The sequence below is a fragment of the Haliotis cracherodii genome, unplaced genomic scaffold (assembly GCF_022045235.1).
Source record: "Haliotis cracherodii isolate W230 unplaced genomic scaffold, xgHalCrac1.p SCAF_6, whole genome shotgun sequence".
Lineage (NCBI taxonomy): Eukaryota > Metazoa > Mollusca > Gastropoda > Lepetellida > Haliotidae > Haliotis > Haliotis cracherodii.
Window position 1 is genome coordinate 51,438,892 of NW_027266319.1, and position 27,243 is coordinate 51,466,134.

General features: G+C 40.6%; 1 protein-coding gene across 2 annotated transcripts in view; it reads right to left on the reverse strand.

Moving 5' to 3' along the window:
• Positions 1–26,995, reverse strand: part of LOC139444625 (inosine-5'-monophosphate dehydrogenase 1-like) — a 43,843-nt gene extending 16,848 nt beyond the window's left edge. For both annotated transcript variants that reach the window (XR_011651844.1, XM_071225538.1), the window contains exons 1-9: positions 26,497–26,995; positions 15,928–16,026; positions 13,046–13,094; positions 9,539–9,640; positions 8,926–9,000; positions 4,288–4,494; positions 3,176–3,263; positions 2,173–2,275; positions 804–900 (exon numbers count right to left, since the gene is read on the reverse strand). Coding sequence is in view for 1 of the 2 variants with exons in the window: in XM_071225538.1 (XP_071081639.1) it covers positions 804–900; positions 2,173–2,275; positions 3,176–3,263; positions 4,288–4,494; positions 8,926–9,000; positions 9,539–9,640; positions 13,046–13,094; positions 15,928–16,026; positions 26,497–26,606 (930 nt within the window). In the remaining variant the exon portion in view is untranslated. The remainder of the gene's footprint in view (positions 1–803; positions 901–2,172; positions 2,276–3,175; positions 3,264–4,287; positions 4,495–8,925; positions 9,001–9,538; positions 9,641–13,045; positions 13,095–15,927; positions 16,027–26,496) is intronic.
• Between the last annotated feature and the right edge of the window lie 248 nt (positions 26,996–27,243).

Sequence of the window (27,243 nt, forward strand, 5' to 3'; positions counted from 1 at the left end):
ACCACGTCTGTCCTACCTACCAACACAACCATGTCTGTCCTACCCACCAACACAACCATGTCCGTCCTACCCACCAACACAACCACGTCTGTCCTACCCACCAACACAACCATGTCTGTCCTACCCACCAACACAACCACGTCTGTCCTACCTACCAACACAACCATGTCTGTCCTACCTACCAACACAACCACGTCTGTCCTACCCACCAACACAACCACGTCTGTCCTACCCACCAGCACAACCACGTCTGTCCTACCCACCAGCACAACCACGTCTGTCCTACCTACCAACACAACCACGTCTGTCCTACCTACCAACACAACCACGTCTGTCCTACCTACCAACACAACCACGTCTGTCCTACCTACCAACACAACCACGTCTGTCCTACCCACCAACACAACCACGTCTGTCCTACCCACCAACACAACCATGTCTGTCCTACCTACCAACACAACCACGTCTGTCCTACCTACCAACACAACCACGTCTGTCCTACCTACCAACACAACCACGTCTGTCCTACCCACCAACACAACCACGTCTGTCCTACCTACCAACACAACCACGTCTGTCCTACCTACCAACACAACCATGTCTGTCCTACCTACCAACACAACCACGTCTGTCCTACCTACCAACACAACCACGTCTGTCCTACCTACCAACACAACCACGTCCGTCCTACCCACCAGCACAACCACGTCTGTCCTACCCACCAACACAACCATGTCTGTCCTACCCACCAGCACAACCACGTCTGTCCTATCTCCCAACCCAACCACGTCTGTCCTACCTACCAACACAACCACGTCCACCCCTGCCTGCACAAGCTGGTCAATGCGATCCTTGTCCTCCTCGTGTGTGCTGACTGCAGCGCCGACCAACAACTGCTTCCTGCAACAACATGCACACCATCACATCCATTGTCAATACAGGTCTGAATATGTTCCTCTATCACCCGTGACTACACACAGCCGACACGCAGTGCAGTACTGACAAACATGTTCAGTAAGCTAACAAAATGAGGCCATTTATTACTCATGGAAGTCAAATGAACAAAGCTCCGTACATGGACTTTGTGTGAACCCTACCATTGCTTGACACTGAAGCAATGAGTAGAGCTGATACCACAAGGCAAGGGAGCTAACTGACTACAAAAATCCCCTTGCCAGACTAGGCTGGAGTGTGATATTGCGAGTTATGTCCCTTCTATGTCCCTCCTACTGACCAATCAGATACCCACAAGGGTATAAGGGTGGTCAGGCTCGCTCGCTGTCATTGGTCCCAACTGGATTGATGCTCATGATGTCAATCACTGGATTGTCTGGTCCAGATTCGATTATTTACAGACCGCCATCATATAGCTGCAATATTGATGAGTGCAGCGTAAAACAACAAACAAACAAACAAACGTTAGTTTATTCAAAATTATACCCCATGAAGCATCTACGTATGTTGCCAACAGAACTGTAACAAATACATGCTACATTGTGTGACCTTATTTTCCCTTCATGTGCACATCTGCCTTTGCTAACATGCAAACATCCTCGGCACTAGGGGTGTCATGACACGCCCACCTCACGTATCAACACATCGCAATACTTAATTTGCACTACTTAAGGCTAAAGTCCTCTATGTTCCTCCCGCCACAGGTAACATGGGTTAACATGCATGACAATTTGATGTAGATTCATTCTATAAGTGAGTGAGTTTGGTTTAACATCGCTTTTAACAGTATTCCAGTTATATCACGGCGTGTCAGCTTACGTTGGAGGAAAGCCCAAAGTGATGCAGGTCTCAGATGTTTACCACTTCGGTGAAACCCACGAGCACGGGTATGGTGCTGACAAACCTAGAAATATAATTGGAGCGAACCGGGATTCGAACACACAATCATAGGTTTCTGGCGTGCCCAAGGGACGCAACTCTGCACATCGAATCAGGTGTCTCAGACGACTGGGCCTCCCGTGCCCCCTCATTCTAATAGTACCATAAGATTCAGCATGTTATTTTGTGACAGGTGGTAACTCAAGCTGTGGGTCATTGCAAAATTTTGTAAATATTACATTTTGAAAATTGCCAGAGAATTAAATCTTGAATTGACACTTGAGTAGGCCTGTTATGTTAAGTTTCTATGCATTGTGAGGCGTGCCACACCCCACTTACTTCTCGTCCTTGGATGCCAGTGGAAACTCTCGGTTCTTCTTTGTGTCGGTTCTGGCAATGAGAGCCACCAGCTCATCTCGATCATTCACAATGGGGAGTTTACCTGCAGACATTGTAGACTTCCAATACACAAATGTACATGAAACAGCTATGACTGTGTCAAATTAAGGCTTAAAAACATAAAAGAATTGGTTCTCAGGCAATGGTTTTTGAAATTGTAGTGCGGGCGGGCAGTGTCTTCTTTTTTGGGTTGTTCAAACTAGTATGTAACCAATAAACAATTGTGTACAATCCACCCTCGGAAAGGGCCTCCCTACATAAATGTATTCCTTGATGAGTAAAATACTGGAATACACTATATGACTACCGTTGGACTTGGAATATTTAAGGATTTTTGGTGTGTTTTTTTTATAAAATGGAAATAAAAATGAAACGTGCAGTGAACTTTAGGATGATAGGGCGGTGCCTGAGGACCAAGATTATTATTTTTTTTAGCCTAAAAAATCATATTTAAGCCAGCAGAACGTTGGGAATGGATTGAAATAGTGGACTTTCAACAGCATAGATTGTATTTCTTTTGGTCAAAAAGCAAACCAACATTTGTCACTGAACAAGAGAGACTGGGAAGCTGGGACTTTGAATCGACCCTGAACTGTAGTGATATTGATGTACACAAAACAAAATAGACAATGATTATCACAAACAATTCTTAAGAACTAATTATGACCCAATTCTTCAGTCATGGTGATTTTTTAAGGCTAGTTTGTGACTGATTTCAGGAAAAAACACTGAGTACATATGTTTGGTAGAGGCCACTAATTTCTCCAATTGTTTTGTTATACCATAAAAAAAACAGCCCATAGAAGCTGCTATTATTTAAAAACACCATCATTATTTTCTCTTAAACTGCATAATGTATCGATGAACACTACATAAACATACAGACAACTTGAAAGGTGTTTTCACAATGTCCCATTATTGTTCATTCTGTTAGAAATCCCACCTTTCTTGCTCTTTTGTAAGATTCCATTGGCCTCTTTGAGCGTCACACCTGCTGGGGCCACTATTAGGTCTTCATAGGGGGTCATCACCTTTAGTTATATCAATGTGTTACCATGGTTACCAACAATTATCACACATATGCAGCTGCTAGCTCCCACAAGCCCCCGACAAGCATCTCCACAAAATCAGGCCATGATAGTTTTTCTATTTCATCAATAAAAGAATACAATGCATGGTACGGGATTGATTTGGATTGGTAGGTGGAAAAACCCAATAATCTTGGCCTGGTAAGGGTTTGTATAAATATTATAAATCTAAAAGCTGAGAGGCATTTCATTGTAACTTTGAACTTCAAACTGGTCTTAGTGTCTTTGGTACCAAAAGTAACACCCAGTATTATTCTGATTTTATCTTTTTCTGAATTTTCGATTTTCAAGGTCGGTGTAAAGCGAAAAAAGTGTAAGGCCAAAAGTTGACATTGCAAACACAACTAACAACTTAACATTGGTATTTCAGCCAAAGCCAGTTTTGTTTATTCTTATTTGTTTTATTTCTTCGGACCATCCAGCCCCTAAACATTTAGGGGGAGCCTAGATTCAAATATCATCGGAGGGGACCTCTAGGATGCCAGGACCCCCTTTTATTTTGAACACTAAAACAGCGTACTGCAAATAGACTGGTCGACAGCGAGACACTGAAAGAAATCTGCCACTGAATATTTTTATCATCTGTTGTCTGCATACATGGTAACAAGGCATAAACATCACTAACCTTTGATAAACGTATAAATAATTGAGGGTAAAACACATCGATGGTCTTTGAGAAAATGTCAACATATAAAATCGATAGATGAAAATCTATAGAGTGAGTGAATTAGTTAAAATCCTCCTTGGAACAGTACTGCAATCATTTAACGAATGTGTGCTTCATGTGTGAGGAAAGCCCAAAGTGATGTAGGACATTGACCACTTTGGTGAAACCCACAAGCCACACAGGTGAGTCCAGGTGAGTCTGGGATTTGAACCCATGTTCATGTGTGTCTGACACTTATAAGGAATTGTGGCACCTTTGGTGGCTGTGCTGGCAATGCTCCGACCCAGCAACACGACTTACCTCTGAGATGGGTGTGTGGTACTGGTCCCTGGTGAAGAAGTCGATGTCCCGCTGCGTGACGAGGCCAACCAGCTTCTCCCCCATGTGTCCCTTCTCAGTGATGGGGATACCCGAGAAGCCATATTGTCTCTTGGCTTGCACAATATCGGAAACTGTATGACTTGGGGACATGACCACTGGGTCAAGGATAAATCCTTGTTCATATTTCTGTAAAAAACAATAGTAATCTAAATGCATTTTCAGGGGTTGTTGTTAAAACGGCCTCATGTGTGAACAGCCTCAAAGCTCATCAGTCAAGACAGCCACAAAAGAGTCAAATGGTCACAAAACCATCGTCTTAACGGCCCCACATAAAACTCATAATGTGACATCATACTTGAGATTGGCCATTTTGACTTCTGTTGAGGCTCCTGACTATGGGTCGTGGCGTTTTCATTTTAACTTTGGAGGCCATTCTGACATGAGGCTGTTTTGACTGCTCCCGATTTTGAGCCCTCTATACCAAGAGTGAGTGAGTGAGTTGGCAATGCTGCTTGTAATATTATTACAGCCATGTTAAGGACTGTCAGTTTAATGATCTGTGAAGATCTGGGGTATAATAGGTCTTCTGCAACCCATGCTTGAAGTAAGAGGCAACTAATGGGATCGGGTAGTCAGGCTCGGTGACTTAGTTGATGCAAGTCATTGTATCCCAAATGAGTAGATAGCAGAGATGCCAATACTAATGGAAGCTTTGAAGTAAATGATAATTTTTTCATGTGAAAAAGAGTAATGTTAAGAGTTCCATGATGCTGGTTTTCGCTTTGACATTTTCACTCAACCTATACATACATGAAGCATAGTAATGTAGCACATGCAAGCCGTAATATTTGCTTGTGTTTGTATGGTTAAATCTCGAAATTGAATTTCAATCCAAACATTGAAAAAGTACTTGAAAATTGAAATTGAACGGCGAGCGACAATCTCATCAGTGACATACATCGGGGCCACATTTCAAACAAAAATGTATTTTGTCTAACTTTGGTATTTAATTATTACAAATTATCTTTGAAAGCATTTAATTCAAGCTGTTGTCCAGGGACCCACTTATATTTTCATGAGGCGAAAAAAACACAAAAAATGGCTTTGGAAATACTGTATTCCAAGACATGGTTGGCATCTCGGAGATCAATGCTCATGACGTAAATCCCTGAATTTTATATATTTACAGACCGCAGTCATATATGGTTCCTAGAATATTGTTGATTGCAGCAAAAATTAAACAAACAAACAAACAAACAAACAAACAAACAAACAAACAAACAAACTGTCAGTTTAATGAAAGCCCAGTGAGACTCAGGTAAGGAAACTTTACCTAAGCAGTATGCAACAAAAGATCACAATAATGTCACATCTTGGATTCAAATCAACAATGGTAATTAAGGTCAGGAACCTGGAACAGTGATGTGTTTAGTGTGATGACTAGGTCACCTGTTTCCCCATCTGATACACTGTTTGTTTGTTTGTTTGTTGTTTAACGCCGCACTCAGCAATATCATAGTTATATGACGGAAGTATGAAAAATAATTGAGTGTGGACCAGATATTTCAGTGATTAACATCATGAGCATTGATCCATGCAAATGGGATACGAAGACATGCATCAACCAACTCGATCCCCTTAGTTGCCTCTCATGGAAAGCACAGACGCCTTTTACGCCAAGCATGGTTTGCCGAAGAGATATGCTAACCAGGATCTTCACAAGTCTCTGATACTTGATACTCGGATACTGCACAGTTGTTTTCAGTTGTGACTTTAAAATTTGTCAATAACTATCCCCGACCAGGTCTAAATACATCCCTGATGTCATCCTCGGACACACAAAGTCAGCGATCTAACCCACTCAGCCACCGAGGCTTCCACAAATATGAAAGTCCGACAACTGGTAATCTAGATCATATACTTTGTGAACCCTTCTGAACATCTGACTCATCAATGTGGACATTTTTTTAACAAGGAACCTAATCAACTCCTGACAAGCATATTTTCCCTCTCAGCAAATAAATCAGAAATATCACCAGCAATTGATGTCAAGTGTGTTAATTTCCTGATAAATGACCAAAAGGCAACTTCTGCATTAGAGTATTATGGATTAGCATCACCATGGCAACGTGCTGGCTCATCCAATTAGAGTCTGTTTTTATGTACAAGAAATCAATACCATGTTTTCGGTACAGGAATATAAGTAATACTTCCCTGAAAACTAATTAAGAGGTATCAATTTCACCGAGCTGTACGTCATGTTAAGCAAAAACATCCCCAGTCACGTCCCCATCAAAATGTCATTATTACTGTGGATAATGGGAAACGAGAAAAACATCTAATGGAAAAGTAAGTTGGGATCAGTAATGGAATGACAAAGGATACCGTTATTAGCCGTTCACATGTTGGTCTGACTCAGAAGCCATCGTGCTCTACTTGGGGACTTTTATGAGAAAACCCTCAGACGTTCTTGATTGATGCTAAGATCAAAGCATGTTTTGGTGAGTGCATTAGGGTATACAATTTACTTCCATCGTTGGACAAAGAAAATGAAGAATAGTTGTTAGTATGCCAATACCTAATACTGACATGTAACAGTCAAAGAAAAAGTACAGTTGTCCAACTAATATGACTGCCGTGACTGCAGCATCGTGATGATGTTGCCATGGTGACATCAATAATAATATTGAAAAACACAAAGGGAAAGGTAAAGTACTTAGATAAAAACATTGACTTCCATTAGTTCTAAGAAAATATCGACATACATTAGAATATGTTTTGGATTTATATATGTTTGTTGTTTAACGCCTCACTCAGCAATATTCCAGCTATATGACGGCGGTCTGTAAATAATTAGGTCTGGAACAGACAATCCATTGATTGACATCATGAGCATCAATCTACACAATTGGGATACAATGACATGCATCAATCAAGTCAGTGGCTGGGGATCGAACTGCGGACCTTCCGCTCTCCGGGTGGAAGCTCTACCACAAGACCACCCAGGCGGTCTGAATACATGACACTTTTTCATAGATAGCAACTTTATTTATTCTTCTTTACGATGTTTCAGAGCTACTTCACCTGGTGAAGGAGCAAGAAGTTACTCTGAAACATCACACAAAGAATAAATGAAGTTGCTATCCATGAAAAAGTGTCATGGAGCATATGTTGAAAAAGTTTTAAAATTTGATCATAAATTTGAAAATATACACACACAAGTTTCACTATGCATTCAGCAGCAGGAAATTTTCAAGAAATTTTATCACCATTCTATTTTGATATATACACATTCAACTTCAAAACTTCGCAAAGGAAGTGACTTCACCAGCTCCAGCCCCGTAGCACGAACTTAGCACTGAATTTCTCTCACCACAAATTTGAAATCAACAACCTATCAAAATGTATCTAATCTAAGAACTGCCGCCTTGTAATATTATAAATATTCTTATTATCTTACATTTTTATCTCTAGAAACCAGAACGGTGCCTCAATGCCCTAAAACCTACCCACCACAAACATGCTAGCTTTCAACGAATAAAAAAACATTATGAAAATTACCTGGTTTTAATTCTTTCAATATCATGTTCAATGCAATGATGTCATCTCTGAAATAACTTAGTTAGATCTACATGTCATTCACCCAAAGTTCATTCACAATTTTCTCTTTATTTTTTTTTTTAATACTTCGAAACTAAGTCACAAAAATTAAATTTATCATTGAAGCAAAGCAAAATGTTATTTACTTGCACTAATGAATACATGAATATCGCTGAAGTTTTGTTCAACAACAAGGATTTATAAGGTACTTTATTTGCCGGTCCACAGGGACTTGCAGTCACATGAATTACCGGTCAAGCTTAATTTTACCGTAAACAGGAACACTGAACATATATCATGAACCATTTTGACTTTACCGCATCAGATGACAGTTCATGTCACATCTGTCCAATGCAGCACAACTTTGAAACAGAATAAGTCCAGTCTCCAGCTACTTTAATCAGGAACCAATTCACAAGTTTGAAGTCGGAAATTTTTTTTTTCTTTTGTTGAATTTCCAAGTTTAGTGGCCTCTTTTGCCACACATTCTCGTGTTTTGCTCTGGGTTTTTTTCAGAATGTTTTTTAGTGTTGACAATCGTTTGTAGGGTTTTTATAGATCAAATCTGTCATTATACATTACGCACTGCATGAGATGGACAATTGCCGACGAGGATAAAACCCTAATTGAGGAAAGATTGGATGCTCCTGAAAGCAAATGAATGAAAATACAAAGCAATCTTAGCACTAAGCTGATCATACTGCCATACCTTAACATTAGTCGGAGCGCTAAGGCTGTTTTGTACAATGGTACCCAAAGACTGTATAACACATTGAGAAATCAGGAAAGTTGACTTTGTCAGATGGAAAACTTGCAGAACCATCACCTCACCCCATCAAACTTTTGAACTGGTCCCTAACATTACAATCGGTTCGTGAAAACATATTGCAAATGCAGTAAAACTTGGAAACCGAAGATCCCATGCCTTTAGCTACCTCAATATGCTATGAGCACGTCCGGTCTTACTCCCATGCGTCGTTATTTTTGTTTTGTGATATGAAAATGAGTTGACCTTACCTTGACCTTTCTGACCTCATTTGCCTGGAACTCAGCGGTACAGTTATGATGGATGATTCCGATACCACCACACAACTGTGGAAGAAAAAAGTTCCAGCATTAGTGAGTGAGTGAATATGGTTTTACACCGCTTTTAGCAATATTCCAGCAATATCACGGCGGGTGACACCAGAAATAGGCTTCACACATTGTACCCATGTCAGGAATCGAACCTGGGTCTTCAGCGTGACCAGCTAACGCTTTAACCACTAAGCTACCCGACCGCCCATATTTCTGGCATTAAAAGACATAGTTAACAGCTAATTCTATAGTGGGAGAGGCGCTTCACCATCGCGACTGACAGTTTGGGAGAAAAAGCCCAGAACCCAGAGTAGTATACGAGTTGTATGTTTACCATTTTCTTGATACTATTCAGTGTTCCAAATTAAGTGGGGTCGAAACACTTAAGGATCCCAATTTTTTTGGTTACATTGTCAGGGAATCTCATACAGACCCTGAAAACACAAAATATAGGAAACTCCCACTGGATACTTCAAACATATTCTGCTAATGACATGTAAGGTATGACAATCTTGAAATAATAGGTACATCAAAAAAGAGAGAGACAACATACTGCTAGGCCAATGGCCATCTGAGCTTCAGTGACCGTGTCCATTGGTGAGGACACTAGTGGAGACTTCAGGGTGATCTTACGGGTCAACGCAGATGTCAGGTCCTGGAAAGGAAACATCATTTTGTTAATTATTCACTTTTGGAAAAAAAAGAAAGGATATCATATAAACATTCATTGACATTCAAGTAAAGTCGACCTACTCCCACCCAGGAAATTACGTGGAGATCCACAGCAATGTGCGTGTGCGTGTGGGTGTGTGTCTGACTGTCCATGTGTATTAGTCTGGAGTAATGCCTGCTTTAAAGTGCCAGCCCACTGAGATACCATGCTACAGTTTTAACATAAATACCGCAGACAGACACTTTATACTGACTATCATAGTCCTTGTTTTATCCCCTTCAAAGGCCAGTATGTTGACTTTCTGAAGCACTGTTTGCAAACAATAGCTGACTACTCGGCTTTGCTTGCTTTATTCCACAAGAGAAGTTTCAGTTCCAGTGACCACACCATGGGAGTAGCCTCCTTAGCAGGTTAATAAGTGATTCTTCCTGGGAAATCTGCAACGTGATTGGCTTCATACGACTGAGGCACCTATTTTGTAATCTAGGCTTTGATAATAACTGGCTTCTAATCCATCAAGCTGCCAATTAGCATTTTGTAACTAAGCGTAAGAAAAACAGACAAACTTTCTCTTTGATTTGCCTCTAATAAAAACATGACTGAAGTGAGATATTCGGTACAAAGCTTGCGTTTTCAGCTACACTGTGAAGAGCTCTGTTCTTTTTGTTTGAAAACTGAATCGTGCATGAACTAAAGGTGTGATATAAAACTTGGAAATTCATGCATGATTTAAAAAACCCAGAACTGTCAACATACCGGCCCTTTAATGCCGCGCTCCAGGCAGGGTAACAAAGAGTAGCATCTTTTAACATCTTTGGCATAACACCCCCAGGGGATGGAACCACCAAGCTTCCTCCCCCTGGGCAGGTGCTTTATCCACTAGGCCACACAGGATGTTTTGGGGTAGTTTGCTACTAAGGCTATAGTATTTGAATCGAGGAATCCCTCAATTTGACCTGGTGACCTTACAACTATGCCAAGGAGCCCTTAACTTTCAGGCTTAATTTCGACCACTTACTGCTATCAAGAACGATAACGATGTGACAATCTACATCGGTCCAAACAATGTTGCATAAAAAAAACCCAAAAAAACATAAGTTCAAAAGTCTAACAAATCCCATCCTGTGAAAGTAGTCCAAGTGAAAACACACCATCTCAACATCTGGAAGAGCAACAACTTCAAACAACTCCATTTCTTCCCTAGGACATGCCATGTGTGCTTTATGGCAGATATGAGAATTCCTGTCTACACAGCTCATCAACCAAGACCAGCAATCAATTATCCCGCAGCAAGATTGTCATATTGATTGTTACATCCACAGCCACTAATGCCGATCCATGGCACAATCATCATTATTCGACAGACGGCACTCACAAAAGTCAGAAATGTTTTTGTTGCATGGCTGTATATTCAAAAACTGTGAACTGGAACATTTTGCTATTTCATGACAAAATGCAGTAGTGCCACACCCATTTTAGGGTAATGACTAACAGACTATAAACAGAACTTAGCTTGGGTAGCCTAAGATCAAAATAATGGGCTCAAAATTCCTTGTATTAGCTAGCCAATGGCACGGTTAAATACAGAATGGCATGGTTAACATAAGATCCTGGAGTATTATGGGTACACTTAATCACATTTTGTTACATAAATATACCTTGTGACGATTTGTATTATTTGAAGCCAGTGATAAATGTACAGACAAGTCTCGTTAATCCGACACTCGATAATCCGACAAAAGAAAAATGGGAACCGATTGATTCAGTGCTATTTAGACTCGTTAATCCGACATTCTCGCACTCCGACTCCGACACACCTGATTTGCCACGAATTATCGAAATCACTCATTAATCAGTCTCGTTAATCCGACAAAGTGGTCAGCATACTCCGTGGTCATCTGCCCGCGAGTACACAACCGCATGTTTTGACACACACTGGCTGCAGAGATTAACTTAACAATTAACAAAAATTACAAAAATGCAGGGGACTTTGAGAAATGTGCCTTCAAAATGTGAGATACAGAAAACACTGACAGACAATTTAAGTAAATGAAGCAAGTTGTTAAGACAGTAGCACTCACATTTACATGAGGAAACTTGTGTCATTGATGTGATAAATTCAGTGAGTAATGTCTCTATTGTTATGTATAAATGGGAAAATTATTATTATTTTTGCAATGTCATTAATTATAAATTAAGGAATGAATGAATAAACAACATAACAATATAAATATTTTGTTTTTAATGATTTTATTACAAGGTACACACGGTTATTATCTATCGGGAAGACGTCCAATTTTCGATCACAAATCACTTAATTTTGTTAATCCGACACAATCATGTGCAACCAACAATGTCGGATTAACGAGACTTGACTGTACTTTATACTAGACAGAATACATGGAAAAAAATGAAAAAAATCTGACACAGTAAACTACGGTTATAACCAAGTCAAGGGAGAACTAATTTTCGTTTGCTATAACCGTAGTTCGTTATATGCATATATACAGCAAATGCCAGAGGATAAAAAACATTTTATTTTTTCCGTCAATTTGTTATAAGCGTGTTCATTATAAACGTAGTAACCAATTTCTTTTTTCCAGAAAACCTGTTCTTGTGGTTGGGCAACTCAAATCTCAAAGGGCACGCCTTAACACCAATAGGGGAGCTGTGTGGCACACTTAAAACCAAACATATTCCCATCCCTGAATAAAGTATCTGAACATTTTTCAAATGGCTGTCAATCACTGGTCATAGACCGATAAAGTTTCAATTTGGCAGAAGGTCTGTTTGAGTTGTCAGGCCTTTGACCCTTAGAAATGCTAAGTAAGTTGTCACACTTTTCCATAATTTTATAATTAAAATGTAAATAATGAGGATTAGTCCTACTCACCAGCAATATTCCAGTGATTAATATCATGAGCATCGATCCAGGCAATTGGGCGATGACATGCATCAATCAAATCAGCGAGCCTGACCACCCAATCCCGTTAGTAGCCTTTTATGGCAAGCATGGGTTGCTTAAGACCTGTTCTACCCTGGAATCTTCACGGGTCCCTTGGGCTAGAGGATTTTGATGCTATTAAACTTTAACCTACAAATGACAGACAATCCATGCCCCGCAGAATCTTCATGCTTGACACAGATGTTAAGGGGTAAGTTTGACGTGACAGAAATACTGAGTAATACCTGCATTTGACAAATTTGATGAGAACATCAATAGCAGTGAAAAGGAGCCAATTTTAGTATTGTGAAAAAAATGCAAATGTGACAAAACTATGATAATCATGGTAATCAAAACTTTGCGCCAGGAGTTATTGATTGTCAGCCTGCTGCGACGACTACTTTCCTGAAGACTCATTAATTGGTAGCAATTCATCTACTTACCACATCGTTAGCCGAGAAGTCAATGAAGCCAGGTAATATGAGGAAATCACTGAAACATAAGAAAACTGTCATCACTTTAAACAGCAAGGTTGTAAGCATTAGTGAGTGAGTTGGGTTTGAGTGTGTGAGTTGGGTTTAACGCCGCTTTTAACAGTATTCCAGTTATATCGTGGCATGTCAGCTTAATGTGGGAGGAAAGCCCGAAGTGATGCAGGTCTCGGACGTTTTCAACTTTGGAGAAACCCACAAGATGGGTATGGTGCTGACAAACCTAGAAACATAATCAGGGCAAACCCACAATCATAGGTTTCTGGCATGCGCAAGGGATGCAACTCTGCACAACCAATCAAGGCGCCTTAGATAAAATGGGCCACAAGTGCCCCTTGAATTCGGTTTGAAGCCAACTTGATGTGAACTTCAGTTACATCAAGAAAATCAGGTTGATGTTGGAGGAGAGCCTGAAGTGATGTATATCTGCATTTACCCCTTTGTGAAACCCATCTTATATGGTGCTGACAAACCTAGGAACATAAGCAGCGGTAAGCAATTAAACATTTGTGGGTTTCTTTGCTAATGAGGTGATGCCTGTTTACAAATTTGAAGTCTGCAAATTGAGTTCTAGCATGAAGCCCGAGTCTAGTAACATTCTGTTCAGTGTAGTGAGGTCAGCTGATACTTGTCCACATAACGACTAAGACATCTACTGAAGATTTAGGCTGATTTAGGGTTGGTCAACCATGACACTGATCACTTTCAGTCACCTCTTACATTATAAGCTTACATTACTGAGCACCAGTTCTAACCCAGATTATAAACCTATCACTGTATTACCCATATTGCATTAGGTTCCGGACAACCTCGGCTAAACCTAGTAACCAGTTCATTCTCCAAACAGAGGTTTTGAAGGGGTTCTCTTCCAAACTTAGGTTTTGAAATGGGTCACCTGCTATGAGATTTTACATTTCAATTGTAATACATAGGTTTTACAATTAACGTTTTATAAATTTGCCTCTTGACATAAACACAATTGTGTTTGATGATTGGTTAAAAGTCACAATTGTTTACATGAAAATTCTATGACATGAATCGAACCTGCAACCTCACACATTGTATTAATATTTTTAACCCACTGTTTTCCCACTGAGCTACCGGGACAGGTGATGAGAAGTTATCCATTGTACATATCATGACTCCAGCTGGGCCATGCTGCATGTGTTTTTTCTCTTGCACGCTTTGCTCGAATTACTCTTGTACTGCGACACACTGTATTGTTACACCATAAGGTATGTAGATGTTCTGTCATTTCTTGCAGTTAGAAGGTTCATAAGTTGGATAAAACACGGGAAATGCTTCTGTGGGCCTTAGAATAAACATTGCCAATCTTTCAAAAAGTTTTGTCAAAACAATTATCATTTAGCAAAGAGGGGAGGATTTCACCTTTCCATATTCCCATTCAAGTGTAACTTATCATAATCAATATTCATATCAATTTGTACTGATTAATGACTGGAATAGTGTAAATAAGTACTCAGGATTTAATTAATTGTTTTTAAACCCTGTTACATGACCAAATCTTCATCATATCCAGTAAATATATTTCATTATGGTGTCATTTGTCAAAAACTTGAACATGTTAGAAATATAAATATTTTAACATGTTAATAATTTTGTAAAATCTTAACGCTTTTAACACGTTCAATGGAATGGTCACAAAACGATGTTGATATTTTGAATCTTAATTCAAATAATTATATCGTTTCAGTCTCAGATTATGTTCCATTTCGACTATATGACTAGACTCAGTGTGATTAGATCTCATACGACAGGTTTATTCTGGTACATTTTCAAGAAATCTTGCACGAACATAAATTCTTCAGGAACATGAATAGCTTATTGAAAGAATACTCTTTAGGTCTGCTTCAAAAGTAGATATTTTTTCTTTCCACCGATGCATATTCATTTCAAAATTGTATGTTATGTATAGACTTGAAAACAGGAGGCACATGCAAAACATATGGTCTTAAAATTGTTTTTACATGAAATTTTATAGTGGAAGAATCAAAACTATAAGATAAAATCTGCAGATACCATGTATCAAATCAACAATATTTACACACAGTGTAAGATTTGGAAAATGACAAGACTTCACAACTTAGGGGCTTGAGAATGTGGAACAAAAGCTAAACACATCGATTTTGAAAAAAGCTCTGGGTTCTCTCTACAACTCTGTCTCTCTGGACAACTAGGCCTAGCCTACGTTTTATGCTTCACACTAGACTAACATTTAGTCTCTGAAATCTTATATTACACAATATCCTTCTTGACTCGAAAATTTATTTTTTTTCCCTATACTGATGTGGAATAGAGCTAGCTTGAGCCGGCTAGACTTGCTTTTGTATATGCATTTCTAGATTATTATTTTTTCATAAAATAAATATATTCCACGGTCTTGGTGCAGGACTAGCTACACACTTACGGGGAGAAAGAGGGCAGTAATTGTTGTGTTCGACCTGAACCAACATATAAACGCAACCTCAAACAATGTAACTGCTTGTGCCATCGCAACAAGCAAATAAACAAGGAGTGCCCAGGTGGGGTCTTAAGTGCAATGTTGGTAGTGAGTCACGTCCATTCCAATTATTTTTAGAACCAGTTGTTTACTTCGACGAGGAAATGTTTAGTGAAACTAAATCTGATTCGTATACGGTCCGAATAAATGAAATATTCCATGATCATGATTACATTATTTACGAACATTCTAGCAACAAATGCGTCGTTGTGTTTGTGTTGTTTACATTCGGAACTCAAACTTTCCACATGTCCAGTTTGGGCCCACGTGTCTATCACGTAACGATCAATGAATATATATGATGTCTACTCACTTGTAAGTCATCCCATCGCCGCCGCCAAAGAGCTGGGCACCCGTCAACCCATCGTCGGGGATGTAACCAGTTCCCCCCGTGATTAGGTAATCGGCCATACTGAAAATCAAATAGAAGTATGAAGTATGAAGTCGGAACAGTACCGGATTGGATCAATGGCGGGAATAACCTCGTTTCAGTGAAGGTCAAGGCCAATAGTCGGGAACTTTCTAAAAATACTCACATTCTCAATCAGGGGATTCCCTGTGGGACGAAACATTTTTATATCATAATGTGAGTTGAACATTTCTGAGAATCAATGTATTGCAGTTGTTTAAACATTTAATAAAATGGCAGAATATGTTATTAACACACGGCGAAAACAACCCGACAAAATTACATTTGATAGTAGGAGTGGCAGGATCGTCTTGTTTACATTTTGTACTGGTGAGTCGGTGACAATGTTCATTAATCAAACGATGGGTGAAAGTATTGGGGGTTTTAACCTGCGAGTGTACTAAAAGTACGGGAAAACAACATGACGTCGATATAAAGAAATTGTGAATGAGGCCACAACCATTTCTCTTTTCGAAGTCTGAAGTTTTTTCTGTTTTTCTTCTTTCTGTTTTGTATTTTTAATGAGTTGTTCATTATGAATAGGTTACAATATTTATGTTTCTAAATACATGAACCCACTTTGTTGAATTGGTTGAAAAAACCCTAACATATTTAAGGTCATAATAAACTCCCCGATTGGATCACAATACATGATAAAATAAACTCCCCAATTAGATCATAATAAATTATTCAATAAACTCCCCAATTAAATCATGATAAATTATTAAATAAACTCCCCAATTAGATCATAATAAATTATTCAACCCATGGAGATTCCGGGTAAGAATATAGGTCCCCAGCAACTTATGCTTGTCGCAAGAAACGCCTTAACAGACCTTTTGGAGAGAAGAAAATTGAAAAAAGTCAAATAATTATTTTACACTGACCTTCGGCAAGTTACGGGATAGAAGAAGGAAAATTCTTAAAATTTAACATCAGTAATATATGTATTATCTTGGTATTTTAGAAGTTTGTGAAACGCTGGAATTAATGCAACACACATACAAATATATTAACTAAAAGAATAATTTTGATCCATTCATTCCCCGCAGGATGTAAGGATTAATATACCAGCTTATACCAACTGATTCGGACACATACGTTGCTTTGGGGTTAGATAAGTTCTGATTGAAGTCGCATGTCTGTCTGGATTAGAAGTCGGGTATAAGTACATATAGTCGGAACTAATTATGGGTCAGGCGTCGGTCGCACTGACATTATAAGACCGGTTTAGCAAGTAGCGGTTTGAAGTTGTAGCAGACACGCGGTTTAAGAGGCTCGAAAGCCAAAAAAGTTGTGGGGTTAATGTTTGTAGTCACACAGTATCGACCGGTATTACACAACCGCCCCCAAACAGACCGTGTGCACTGTGCACCTACAACTTGGTTGTATTACGTGTATGTGAGTGAGTGAGTATGGTTTTACGCCGCTTTGAGCAATATTCCAGCGATATCACAGCTGGGGACACCAGAAATGGGTTTCACACATTGCACACATGTCGGGAATCGAACCCGGCTCTTCGGCATGACGAGCGAACGTTTTAACCACTGGGCTACCCGACCGCCCCATTACGTGTATGTAATACCGTGAGGTACATAGTTGGGTCGGTTATGAGGCTGCCAAACCCCCTTTCGTGCGCGGGATTCAGGGGTACATTTAGAGGGTATTCTGTACGCGAGACCATTTGGTACACAGATTCGACATTTAAAACAAAATAATGGTGTGCGCCAAAGTTTCCTTTATATATCAATCTAATTAAAATCATATCTTAGTTCTCGCTACCACTAAATAAAGATCTGAGGACATCCCATCACGGGTCACGTCAGACCGACCTTGCGCGAACTTTGACCGACCAATGGAATGACCATTCTGAAGGAAGCTTTCTCGTGCTTTACGGCACTAATTTCAAATTGGCGAATACGCTTCGAAACATATTTTGACAAATTCTCGATTAAAAATTTGAAACCTGAACAAATGAACATTCTGGAAAGGCTAATAGATGGTCTAGATTGTATTTACCTTTTTTATATTACTCCAGTAATTTTACTTGAAATTGCACCCTTTTCTACCCTTTGTTTTGAGATTTGTGTTGAGCAGTATTCGGGATTCAGGGCCGAGCAAATGAGACTCAGAGTGAAAACTTAGATATTGGTATTCGGGATATCGGGGAGGAGGGGGTTGGACCCTCTGATTACCACGGCGTGGTCATAGATGCAGGTCATAGACGTTTAACACTTTCCTGAAGGCCACGTGTATGGGTAGGGTCCCGACAAACCCTGCTGCGGTTACCGTATGCTTTTTGTCATCCAAAGTGCACTTTAAATAAGGATTCTAGATCGTGAAAAAAATATGGATTTTGGAAAACAAAATGGCGAAAACCTCACCGTTTTTTGTTTTCGATGAAAAAGAGTATATGTATTTGGTTATGATTGATAGAGAAAGAGACTGATATATAGATACATAGATTCTAAAAATATTTTGCGATTTTTAGCCAATCGGAGATGTAGAAGTGCGCCGTAAATCCTACAGGGCAAATTCGCTAGGTTTGCATTTCGTAGCGTCTGGTTGTGACATACAGTGAGTGAGTGAGTATGGGTTTACGCCGCATTTAGCAATATTCCAGCAATATCACGGCGGGGGACATCAGAATTGGGGTTCACACATTGTACCCATGTCGGGAATCGAACCCGGGTCTTAGGCGTGACGGGCGAACGCTTTAACCACTAGACTACCCGACCGCCCCTGTGACATACAGAAAGAAACAACATATTAAACGAGGAACCGATGAGGAGATACGGTAACTACAGCTCTACTGACAAGGCTAGAACATGCTCAGAGGGAATCTGGGGTTCCTCTATATGGGGTATGTATCCAACGATATGTATCACAACGACCGTGAGGGTTCAAGGTTAGAATCATCCCCAGCAAGCTATGGTTGGCGTACGAGATGACTAATGGATCGGGTGGTCAGGCTCGGCGACTTGGTTGCTAGCGTGTCCTTGTACCCCAGCGGCGTGGATCGTTGCTCATATCAACCACACCGGCCCTGCTTCATTTTTAACACCTTGAAATCAGGTTTCACATCGATTATGATCGTAGACAATGGGTGTCCCCGTGAATTTCCGGGTTAGAATAGGTCTTCAAATTGTCATAAGGTGATTATGCTTGTCGTAAGAAGCGACTAACGGGATCCGATGGTCAGGCTCGCTGACTTGGTTGATGCATGTCATCGTATCCCAACTGCGTGGATCGATGCTCATGATGTCAATCACTGGATTGTCTGATCCAGACTTGATTATTTACAGACCGCCGTCATTTAGCTGGAATATTGCTGTGTGCGGCGATAAACAACAAACAACAACTACCTTTACACGCACATACAAGGGGTGATTGATAAGTTCTGAGCCTCACATGGAAGGACTTGCGTAATCTATTGTTGTGGACATTGCATCGTGTCATACCAACAAAACATGAGTAAGTTGAGCAAATTGTATCGTTGTAACAGGTCAGTAAAACGCAGGGGTCTGTGACCTTAGAACAATGGACAAACTTGAGGAACGCGCAGTGATCAATTCCTTGCAGTAAAAGGGCCAATACCAAAATGCTACACATGAAGATACTGGTTAGAACACTTGGGAAGGATGCCCCTCCCTATGCCACCGTAAAGAGGTGGGGAGCAGAGTTTAAGCGTGGCAGGGAGAGCCCTTGAAGACGTCATGGAAGGCCTGCAACGTCATCAAGTCCAGAAATGATCTAGGGAATCCATGGCATAGTGATGACGGCAGGCATTTCCCACGACCGAGTACATTTTATTATCACAGCAGAAACTTTTGCGAAGAAGAAAGTAGCAGCTCGTTGGGTTCCAAAGCTTCTGACGTCTGATCAAAACTGCAGGATGAACTGTATGAAGCCGACCCAGAAAGGAACGGAACACAATTTATTTCGTTTAGTCTGGACATGAGGCCAATAGTACAGATGATTGGATAATATTATGCACATTGTGACAGAGCGCTTCAATTCATATTGGTTTTTAAACATTGCTGGAATAAAATGCTGTCGTCATTTGTGCATGGTAGGATATTGATAATAATACGAGGGCAAATTTCTTGACCTTGAGTTAATATAAGCTGGACATATAAATAGTGCATATCATTCATCATCTGAGTCTTCTTTACTGAAAAGTGGATGGACTGTCAGCAAAGTTAGGGTCACTAGCCATTCTATGTTTATGTATTTCAAAATGATTTGAACATTTAAATTTTGTTGGAGCTCATCTTAAGTTCACAGTCTTAATCGATAATAGATATTTTTCAGATTGTAGTAAGGATTTGTGGGTGCAATATGATTCTAGCCTTGGGGAATCTTATATACAATCTGACCATTCTTGCTTGTTCTTTGTTTAAATATATAAATAATAGCACCACAGTCTCCGACATCTTGCACCACCCATACATTACCAAAGCCATAACTAAATCATGTATATCTTACAAATGAAACCCAATTTTAATAATTTAATTCACCATATTTACACAGCACGAAATAACAATGCTTTGGATATTTTGGGTGGTAATAATTCGGAAAGGTTCCTGAAACGATATATGACTGGATGAAACCTGGGTTCATCACTTCCAGTCCGAGTCCAAACAACAATCAAAACAGTGGAAGCATTTGACATCACCACCTCCAAGGAAGGCAGAAACAGTTCCACCCATAAGGCCAGACAATATGCAGAGCACAGTATGTTGCACGTTTGATGCAATTACAGGATGAAATGAAGACTAAGAGACGCGGGAAGCTGAGAAAAAGTCAGCTCTTCCACCAGACAAGGCGCCAGTGCACAAATCAGTCATTGCCAGGACTACAAACCACGACTGTTGCTTCTTCAGAACCCCCTTCAGTCTCCATCTACTCCAAAATATGAAGAAAACTTAGCCGGAACCCATTTCGACTCAAACGATGACGTCATAGCACCTGTGGAGGTGGTTTGGGACAGCCAAGGGAAGGACTTCCACGAAACTGGGATACACGTCATGATTTATTCGAAACTGTTAAAAGCGGAGTTAAAACCAGCTCAACCACCATGCAATTGCATATATGAGCTGCTACTCGATTCAACGTCATATTGCCGATCAAAGGTGTGCATTTCATCCTACCTGGGTCCTATTCCACAAAGCTATCGTAGCGCTGCGACAGTCATAAGTCTATGTTAAAGTATATGAGTTACGATCGTCTCAGCGCTGCGATCGCTTTGTGAAACGGGGCCCTGGTATCTACTAATTGCAACATATAGAATGCAGCCTCTTGTCCATACTCTACTAAGGGGCTAGAAATCCTAAAAACTCCAAAGAGCCAAATTTAGCGACATCGGACACTACAGAGCAGCCCAACGCCAACTATTCTTCAGAACGAGTGTCATCCTTCACATGTTGTTAGATGTAACCATTCTTGTTATTTCAGAACATTTGAGGCTCTTGTGGTTCACAGGAAGAGGCTTGGGTTGACGAAAGATAGGCCTTGGGTCTTGTGAGTGCGCTAGATAATTGGTACTCCTTATATAAGGACATCCTCAAACCAGGCAATCGATAAGGTCGTTGTCCATAGAAGCCATCTGCTTCATAGCATGGGAGGGGAGGATGGCAGGGACGTGTTGCACGTCAGTGTTGTGGCTGGTGTACTTGTGACGTGGCCAGTGTTGTGGCTGGTGTACTTGTGGAGTGGCCAGTATTGTGGCTGGTGTACTTGTGGCGTGGCCAGTGTTGTGGCTGGTGTACTTGTGGCGTGGCCAGTGTTGTGGCTGGTGTACTTGTGGAGTGGCCAGTATTGTGGCTGGTGTACTTGTGGCGTGGCCAGTGTTGTGGCTGGTGTACTTGTGGAGTGGCCAGTATTGTGGCTGGTGTACTTGTGGCTTGGCCAGTGTTGTGGCTGGTGTACTTGTGGCGTGGCCAGTGTTGTGGCTGGTGTACTTGTGGAGTGGCCAGTATTGTGGCTGGTGTACTTGTGGCTTGGCCAGTGTTGTGGCTGGTGTACTTGTGGCGTGGCCAGTGTTGTGGCTGGTGTACTTGTGATGTGGTCAGTGTTGTGGCTGGTGTACTTGTGGCGTGGCCAGTGTTGTGGCTGGTGTACTTGTGGCGTGGTCAGTGTTGTGGCTGGTGTACTTGTGGCGTGGCCAGTGTTGTGGCTGGTGTACTTGTGGCGTGGCCAGTGTTGTGGCTGGTGTACTTGTGGCGTGGCCAGTGTTGTGGCTGGTGTACTTGTGGCGTGGTCAGTGTTGTGGCTGGTGTACTTGTGGCGTGGCCAGTGTTGTGGCTGGTGTACTTGTGGCGTGGCCAGTGTTGTGGCTGGTGTACTTGTGGCGTGGCCAGTGTTGTGGCTGGTGTACTTGTGGCGTGGCCAGTGTTGTGGTTGGTGTACTTATGACGTGGCCGCTCAATTAATGGAACTCAATGATAATCCCTTGATAACGCATATTATCACAGTTTGCTAAAGCTATTGGAACCTCTAATCCACCAAGTCCTTTTGAATTATTTACTTAATAGCTTTGACAACACAGCACAATTATGTGTTGACTAAGCGTGCCTTTAATCACCAATTCTGTCAGAATTATTCTCAGCCACTGTAAATGCAAGTAATCACGATATAAATAATTGATACACCACACCCTCGACTCTACGTATCTGATTCCGGGTACCAAGTAGAGCATACATCATTGATCACATCGTAAAAAATCGACAATAAGATCTGCGACTTTGTCTCGAGACAATCTCAGCATCTTGGTGGTCAACAAGCACGAGTGAGTGAGTAAGTGAGTGAGTGAGTGGGTGGGTGGTTGGGTGAGTGAGTGAGTGAGTGAGTGAGTGAGTGAGTGAGTGAGTGAGTGAAATATTCAGATTATATCATGACGGCCTGTATGTAATGAGCTAGACAAACCAGTGGTTTAACACGATCACACGCCATCAGCAAAGCCACAGTGTGTCCACCCGATCCCCTTACCAGTCGGCTCTTACAAGAAGCATGATATACATATTCTGACTATGCTTGTTAGAGGCGACTAACGGGATCGGGTGGTCAGGCTCGCTGACTTTGTAGATGCATGTCATCGTATCCGAAATACTTAGATCGATGATCATGATCTCAATCACTGGATTGTCTGGTCCAGACTCGATTATTTACAGACCGCCGTCACATAGCTGATATATAATCGAAAATAATCGAGTCTGGACCAGACAATCCAGTGACTGATGTCATGAGCATCGATCCACGCATTTGGGATACCATGACATGCATCAACCAAGTCAGCGAGCATAACCACCCGATCCCGTTAGTCGCCTCTTACGACAAACAGAGTCGCCTTTAAAGACAAGCATGGGTTGCTGAAGACCTATTCTAACCCGGATCTTCACGGGTCGCTGCCGTTGAAAACAACATAACATAATAATAATTACCTGAATGATAAAAGCAAAACAAAACCATCGTCGTTTCATTGATATACTCGTATATATTACCAAGTGACCCAAACTCATTGAAAGAAAAAAAATCTCTGCTTAAAGATAATACTACCAAGATCAAACTCTGGTCCACATGACCTGTACATACACTATCCACTCGACTTTACCTTGCCCCTGAGATAGGCACGGCCTGGCGGTGTTAAACGACATGAATTCCTGTTCAGATGGAAGCCAAGTCTTTGTGTAAATGTTTTATCCGAGTTTTCAATATCCCTAAGTGTGTTGTCCATAACGTTGGGTGTGTAAAGGTCAGAGACAACGCAGTGTGTCTCGTCCTCATCCCCACAGACAGCCGACAGATACCGATGACCTTCGGAATGTCAGCGGAACTTGCCGAGCCCCGCGGTGATGCCAACACTATATGTCCAGGGAATTAAACATATTGGTCGGCCATATAAACTAACGGTGTGTGTACGTTTATTCGACATCAACACAAGACGAAACATGTGTACAGGTGAAAAAAGAATCGTTGTCGTTTATCAAATGCCTAATATCTCCTTGCTTTTATCATAAATATCCTGAATCCATTCGAGCCGTTCGAAAGTGACGTCACCAGCTTCATCTCACCTTTCACAAACTTAGCACAGACATTCTCTCGCTCATGAAGGCGTTATTTGCGGGGTGTTATTCTGATCGGTCTCTATCTACCTACCCACCCATCAACCCACCAAACCACCCACTCACCCATCCATCCATCCTTGACTGGGGAATATCGAGTATATTGTGAGGTCTTCCACGTGGACGATACTAGCTATTCGCTGCAGCCTATTATAAAGTGTGGATAATGCAGATATTATTACTTATGTGTATCGAAGATCAAGATGGGGCTCGTTCCCATTCGGCTTCTTCTCTCAACCTGTTCAAAGTGGAGCCTGAACGATTATGAGGATGAATATATAACAATTACAGTACTCACATTTGTTCATGGCATTTAAATAAGAAATCGTTTTTTCTTAAAACTGAAAAGAACTATTGTGAAAAAACATTCGAGATTTTTTTCCACTCAAGAATTCTGAAACATAAATTTAAATCTTGTTTTATGAATTTGGTACTGAGAAACCAGGACGCTCAGAGAGCTGAAACATTGAGAACTGTATAGGTCTATGACGTGACTCTCATTTGTCCGTAGCATGGGGATTTAAAGAACATGACATATAATTGAAAAACGTTCTTCCGCTGTGGTATTTAATGAGATCTGAAGGAAATTCTAAATTGTTGTGAAAAGTGTAAATGTTATTGTGCATGCTCGTTTTATTTATGCGTGTTGTTCACTCAAATGCATGGTATTATGTACTTATGCTTACAAATAATCATAGCACTGGTTACTTATTTTGTCCATGGATATAAAGCCACTAAGAAATATCCCTTCCAACACTTACTAAAAACAAATGCGTGGTTGGTCAAATTATGATTTATGATATATTTTTAAATCAATACATATTTTCAATCACTTCAACATAACTTCTTAATTTTACAAAATAAAAACTCTAACACAAAGCAATTCCCAATTTGGAAAAAACACGACCGGTATTTCTGGTCGTCATGCAGGCGGGTTACGTCAAAAGTGCAACTTTGGAATTTGAATGTGAATGAGGGAAATTTAGTGTGTCAAAATATTAAACCAAAAACGTAAGGGTCGAGTCAATTGTTTGGGACAGTCAGTTATGAGAAACACTATTTCTTTATATGGGCTTACGCATAAATGGTTATTAAAACCCGAAAAAAAAGACAGATTAGTTTTAACTGATAGTATATAGGTTAAATTAATCTTTATAACAGTGTCATCTGTAACTGTGTATAAATGAGACTACAAACGCCTGTAGTATAGGAAATACGGTCAAGAAAATATATATAGTTTTATAGATATAAAATCTGTAGATATGAATTCAACACATATAGCTATCAGTTATGCATCTTAAGAAAGGTGCGGGGTATATAGATAAAATGACACTTTATTATCTCACAAGTTCTCAGATTATTGATAAACACACAAACAAATAAATAATAACATGATCAACAATAATTTATGACAAACATATTATAAAACCTGGTATACTAGCTGGTAAGAATTAATTCCGAGCCATGTTTGTTCTCAACATCGGCAATCGTAGTCCGCGACCGGAAGGAAAAAGTTGATACTCCGAATGTAAAACATGGGCGATATCGCTTAATATTTTATTTGCTTTGTTTACTATTGGATGCTCATGAATACTGCCGATGTCCTGAAGCGAGATGCAAATGATTTTATTCGCTGTGTTACAGATTTTGAACAGTTTGTTTTTGTTGCGAACAGACAGGTTCCCACCAGCTAGTGAAGTTGAAAGTAAGAATACTTAAAATAAATGTTATATTAAACATGGACGTTAGACAATTTAAAATGTCTTAGAAGACTAAGTAAATACAACCTCGGTTGACCCTTTGTGTGTGTGTGTGCGTGCGTGCGTGCGTGCGTGCGTGCGTGCGTGCAGTCCGTATTTGCATCCCATGCGAGTTTAGAATCAATGTTGGTATTTATATTTGTCTACAACTTCTATTACCTCATGTATATTATCAATAACATTTGGATTAAGACGTGAGTTATATTTCCTAAAATTAAAGGCCATTTCTTTGTTTATAGTTCCGATTGATCTGGTTTGGTCGATATACATCTATATGTGAACATGAATGATTGACGTAAAATATTCTGCTCATTAACAATGTATTTGACATATCTTATCGGATATTTTGGTTGCTCGCATAAGATTAACCTCACAAGTGACTTTACGCCAGTCACGAATACAATATAGTTCCGCATCCCTTAACACTTATTCAGGTTTCTTCACATGCCAACGCGTGTGATCGTCTGCTTGACATGTTTCCATTGAGAATGCACGATTTGCACGTACAAAACCGAGTGTACCGCGCGCGGACCGAGCCGGTATTTGTTTACATGGCTGAAATCGCTTAAAAAGACCCCAGTTTGACGTACCTGATACTTTCTTGACCTCCCTGGTGCAGCCGTTCAGTGCAACGTTTGCCTACAGTCTCGTATTCCGAGACTCGAGCAGGGTCCATGACGACAACCGACGACATCAACATCCACTGTCAACCAGGCCCGGTCAGCTGACGGCAGCTGCAGAGTGAGGCGTCCTTACCGGCAAATACAACGCTTGTCCTCAGAGCTGTCGTTGTGAAAATGTACCTTGTTTATTTTGTAAACGTTTATCCTACAGGTTATGAACATAAACGTGTGCCCGCCTGGAAAGAACATCCACTGAGACCCTAGCGAGAACAATTTCACATCGCTATTGCTGTGCAGTCGACCATGCTAGTCCATCCATTTACAACTGTGAGCCGCGGTATACAATGCAACGAGGTGTTTGTAGCGTTCACACCTTCATCAACAAAGCTGTTTTCGTGTTCCTACAGTCACTACTACACTATTGATATACAAATGTAGGATGCGGGCGACTTCAAGTTCACAGGCGCTATTATGCAAATATTGACAGCATACAGATCGATCGCCTCTAGATGACCCACAATGCAACTTGTTCTCTCATCTGGGCGACATCCTGCGTCGGTCGAATTGTGGACGCTCTGACGGATCTATTCGATTTTAGCGAAGTCGCTTCAATTTTATGCTATCTGTTCGCCTCGCGAATCAGTATATGATTTATTATGTTAATAGTGCCGGGATAAATTTTATACTCTCGCTGTTATAAGCTGAGGAAATTGT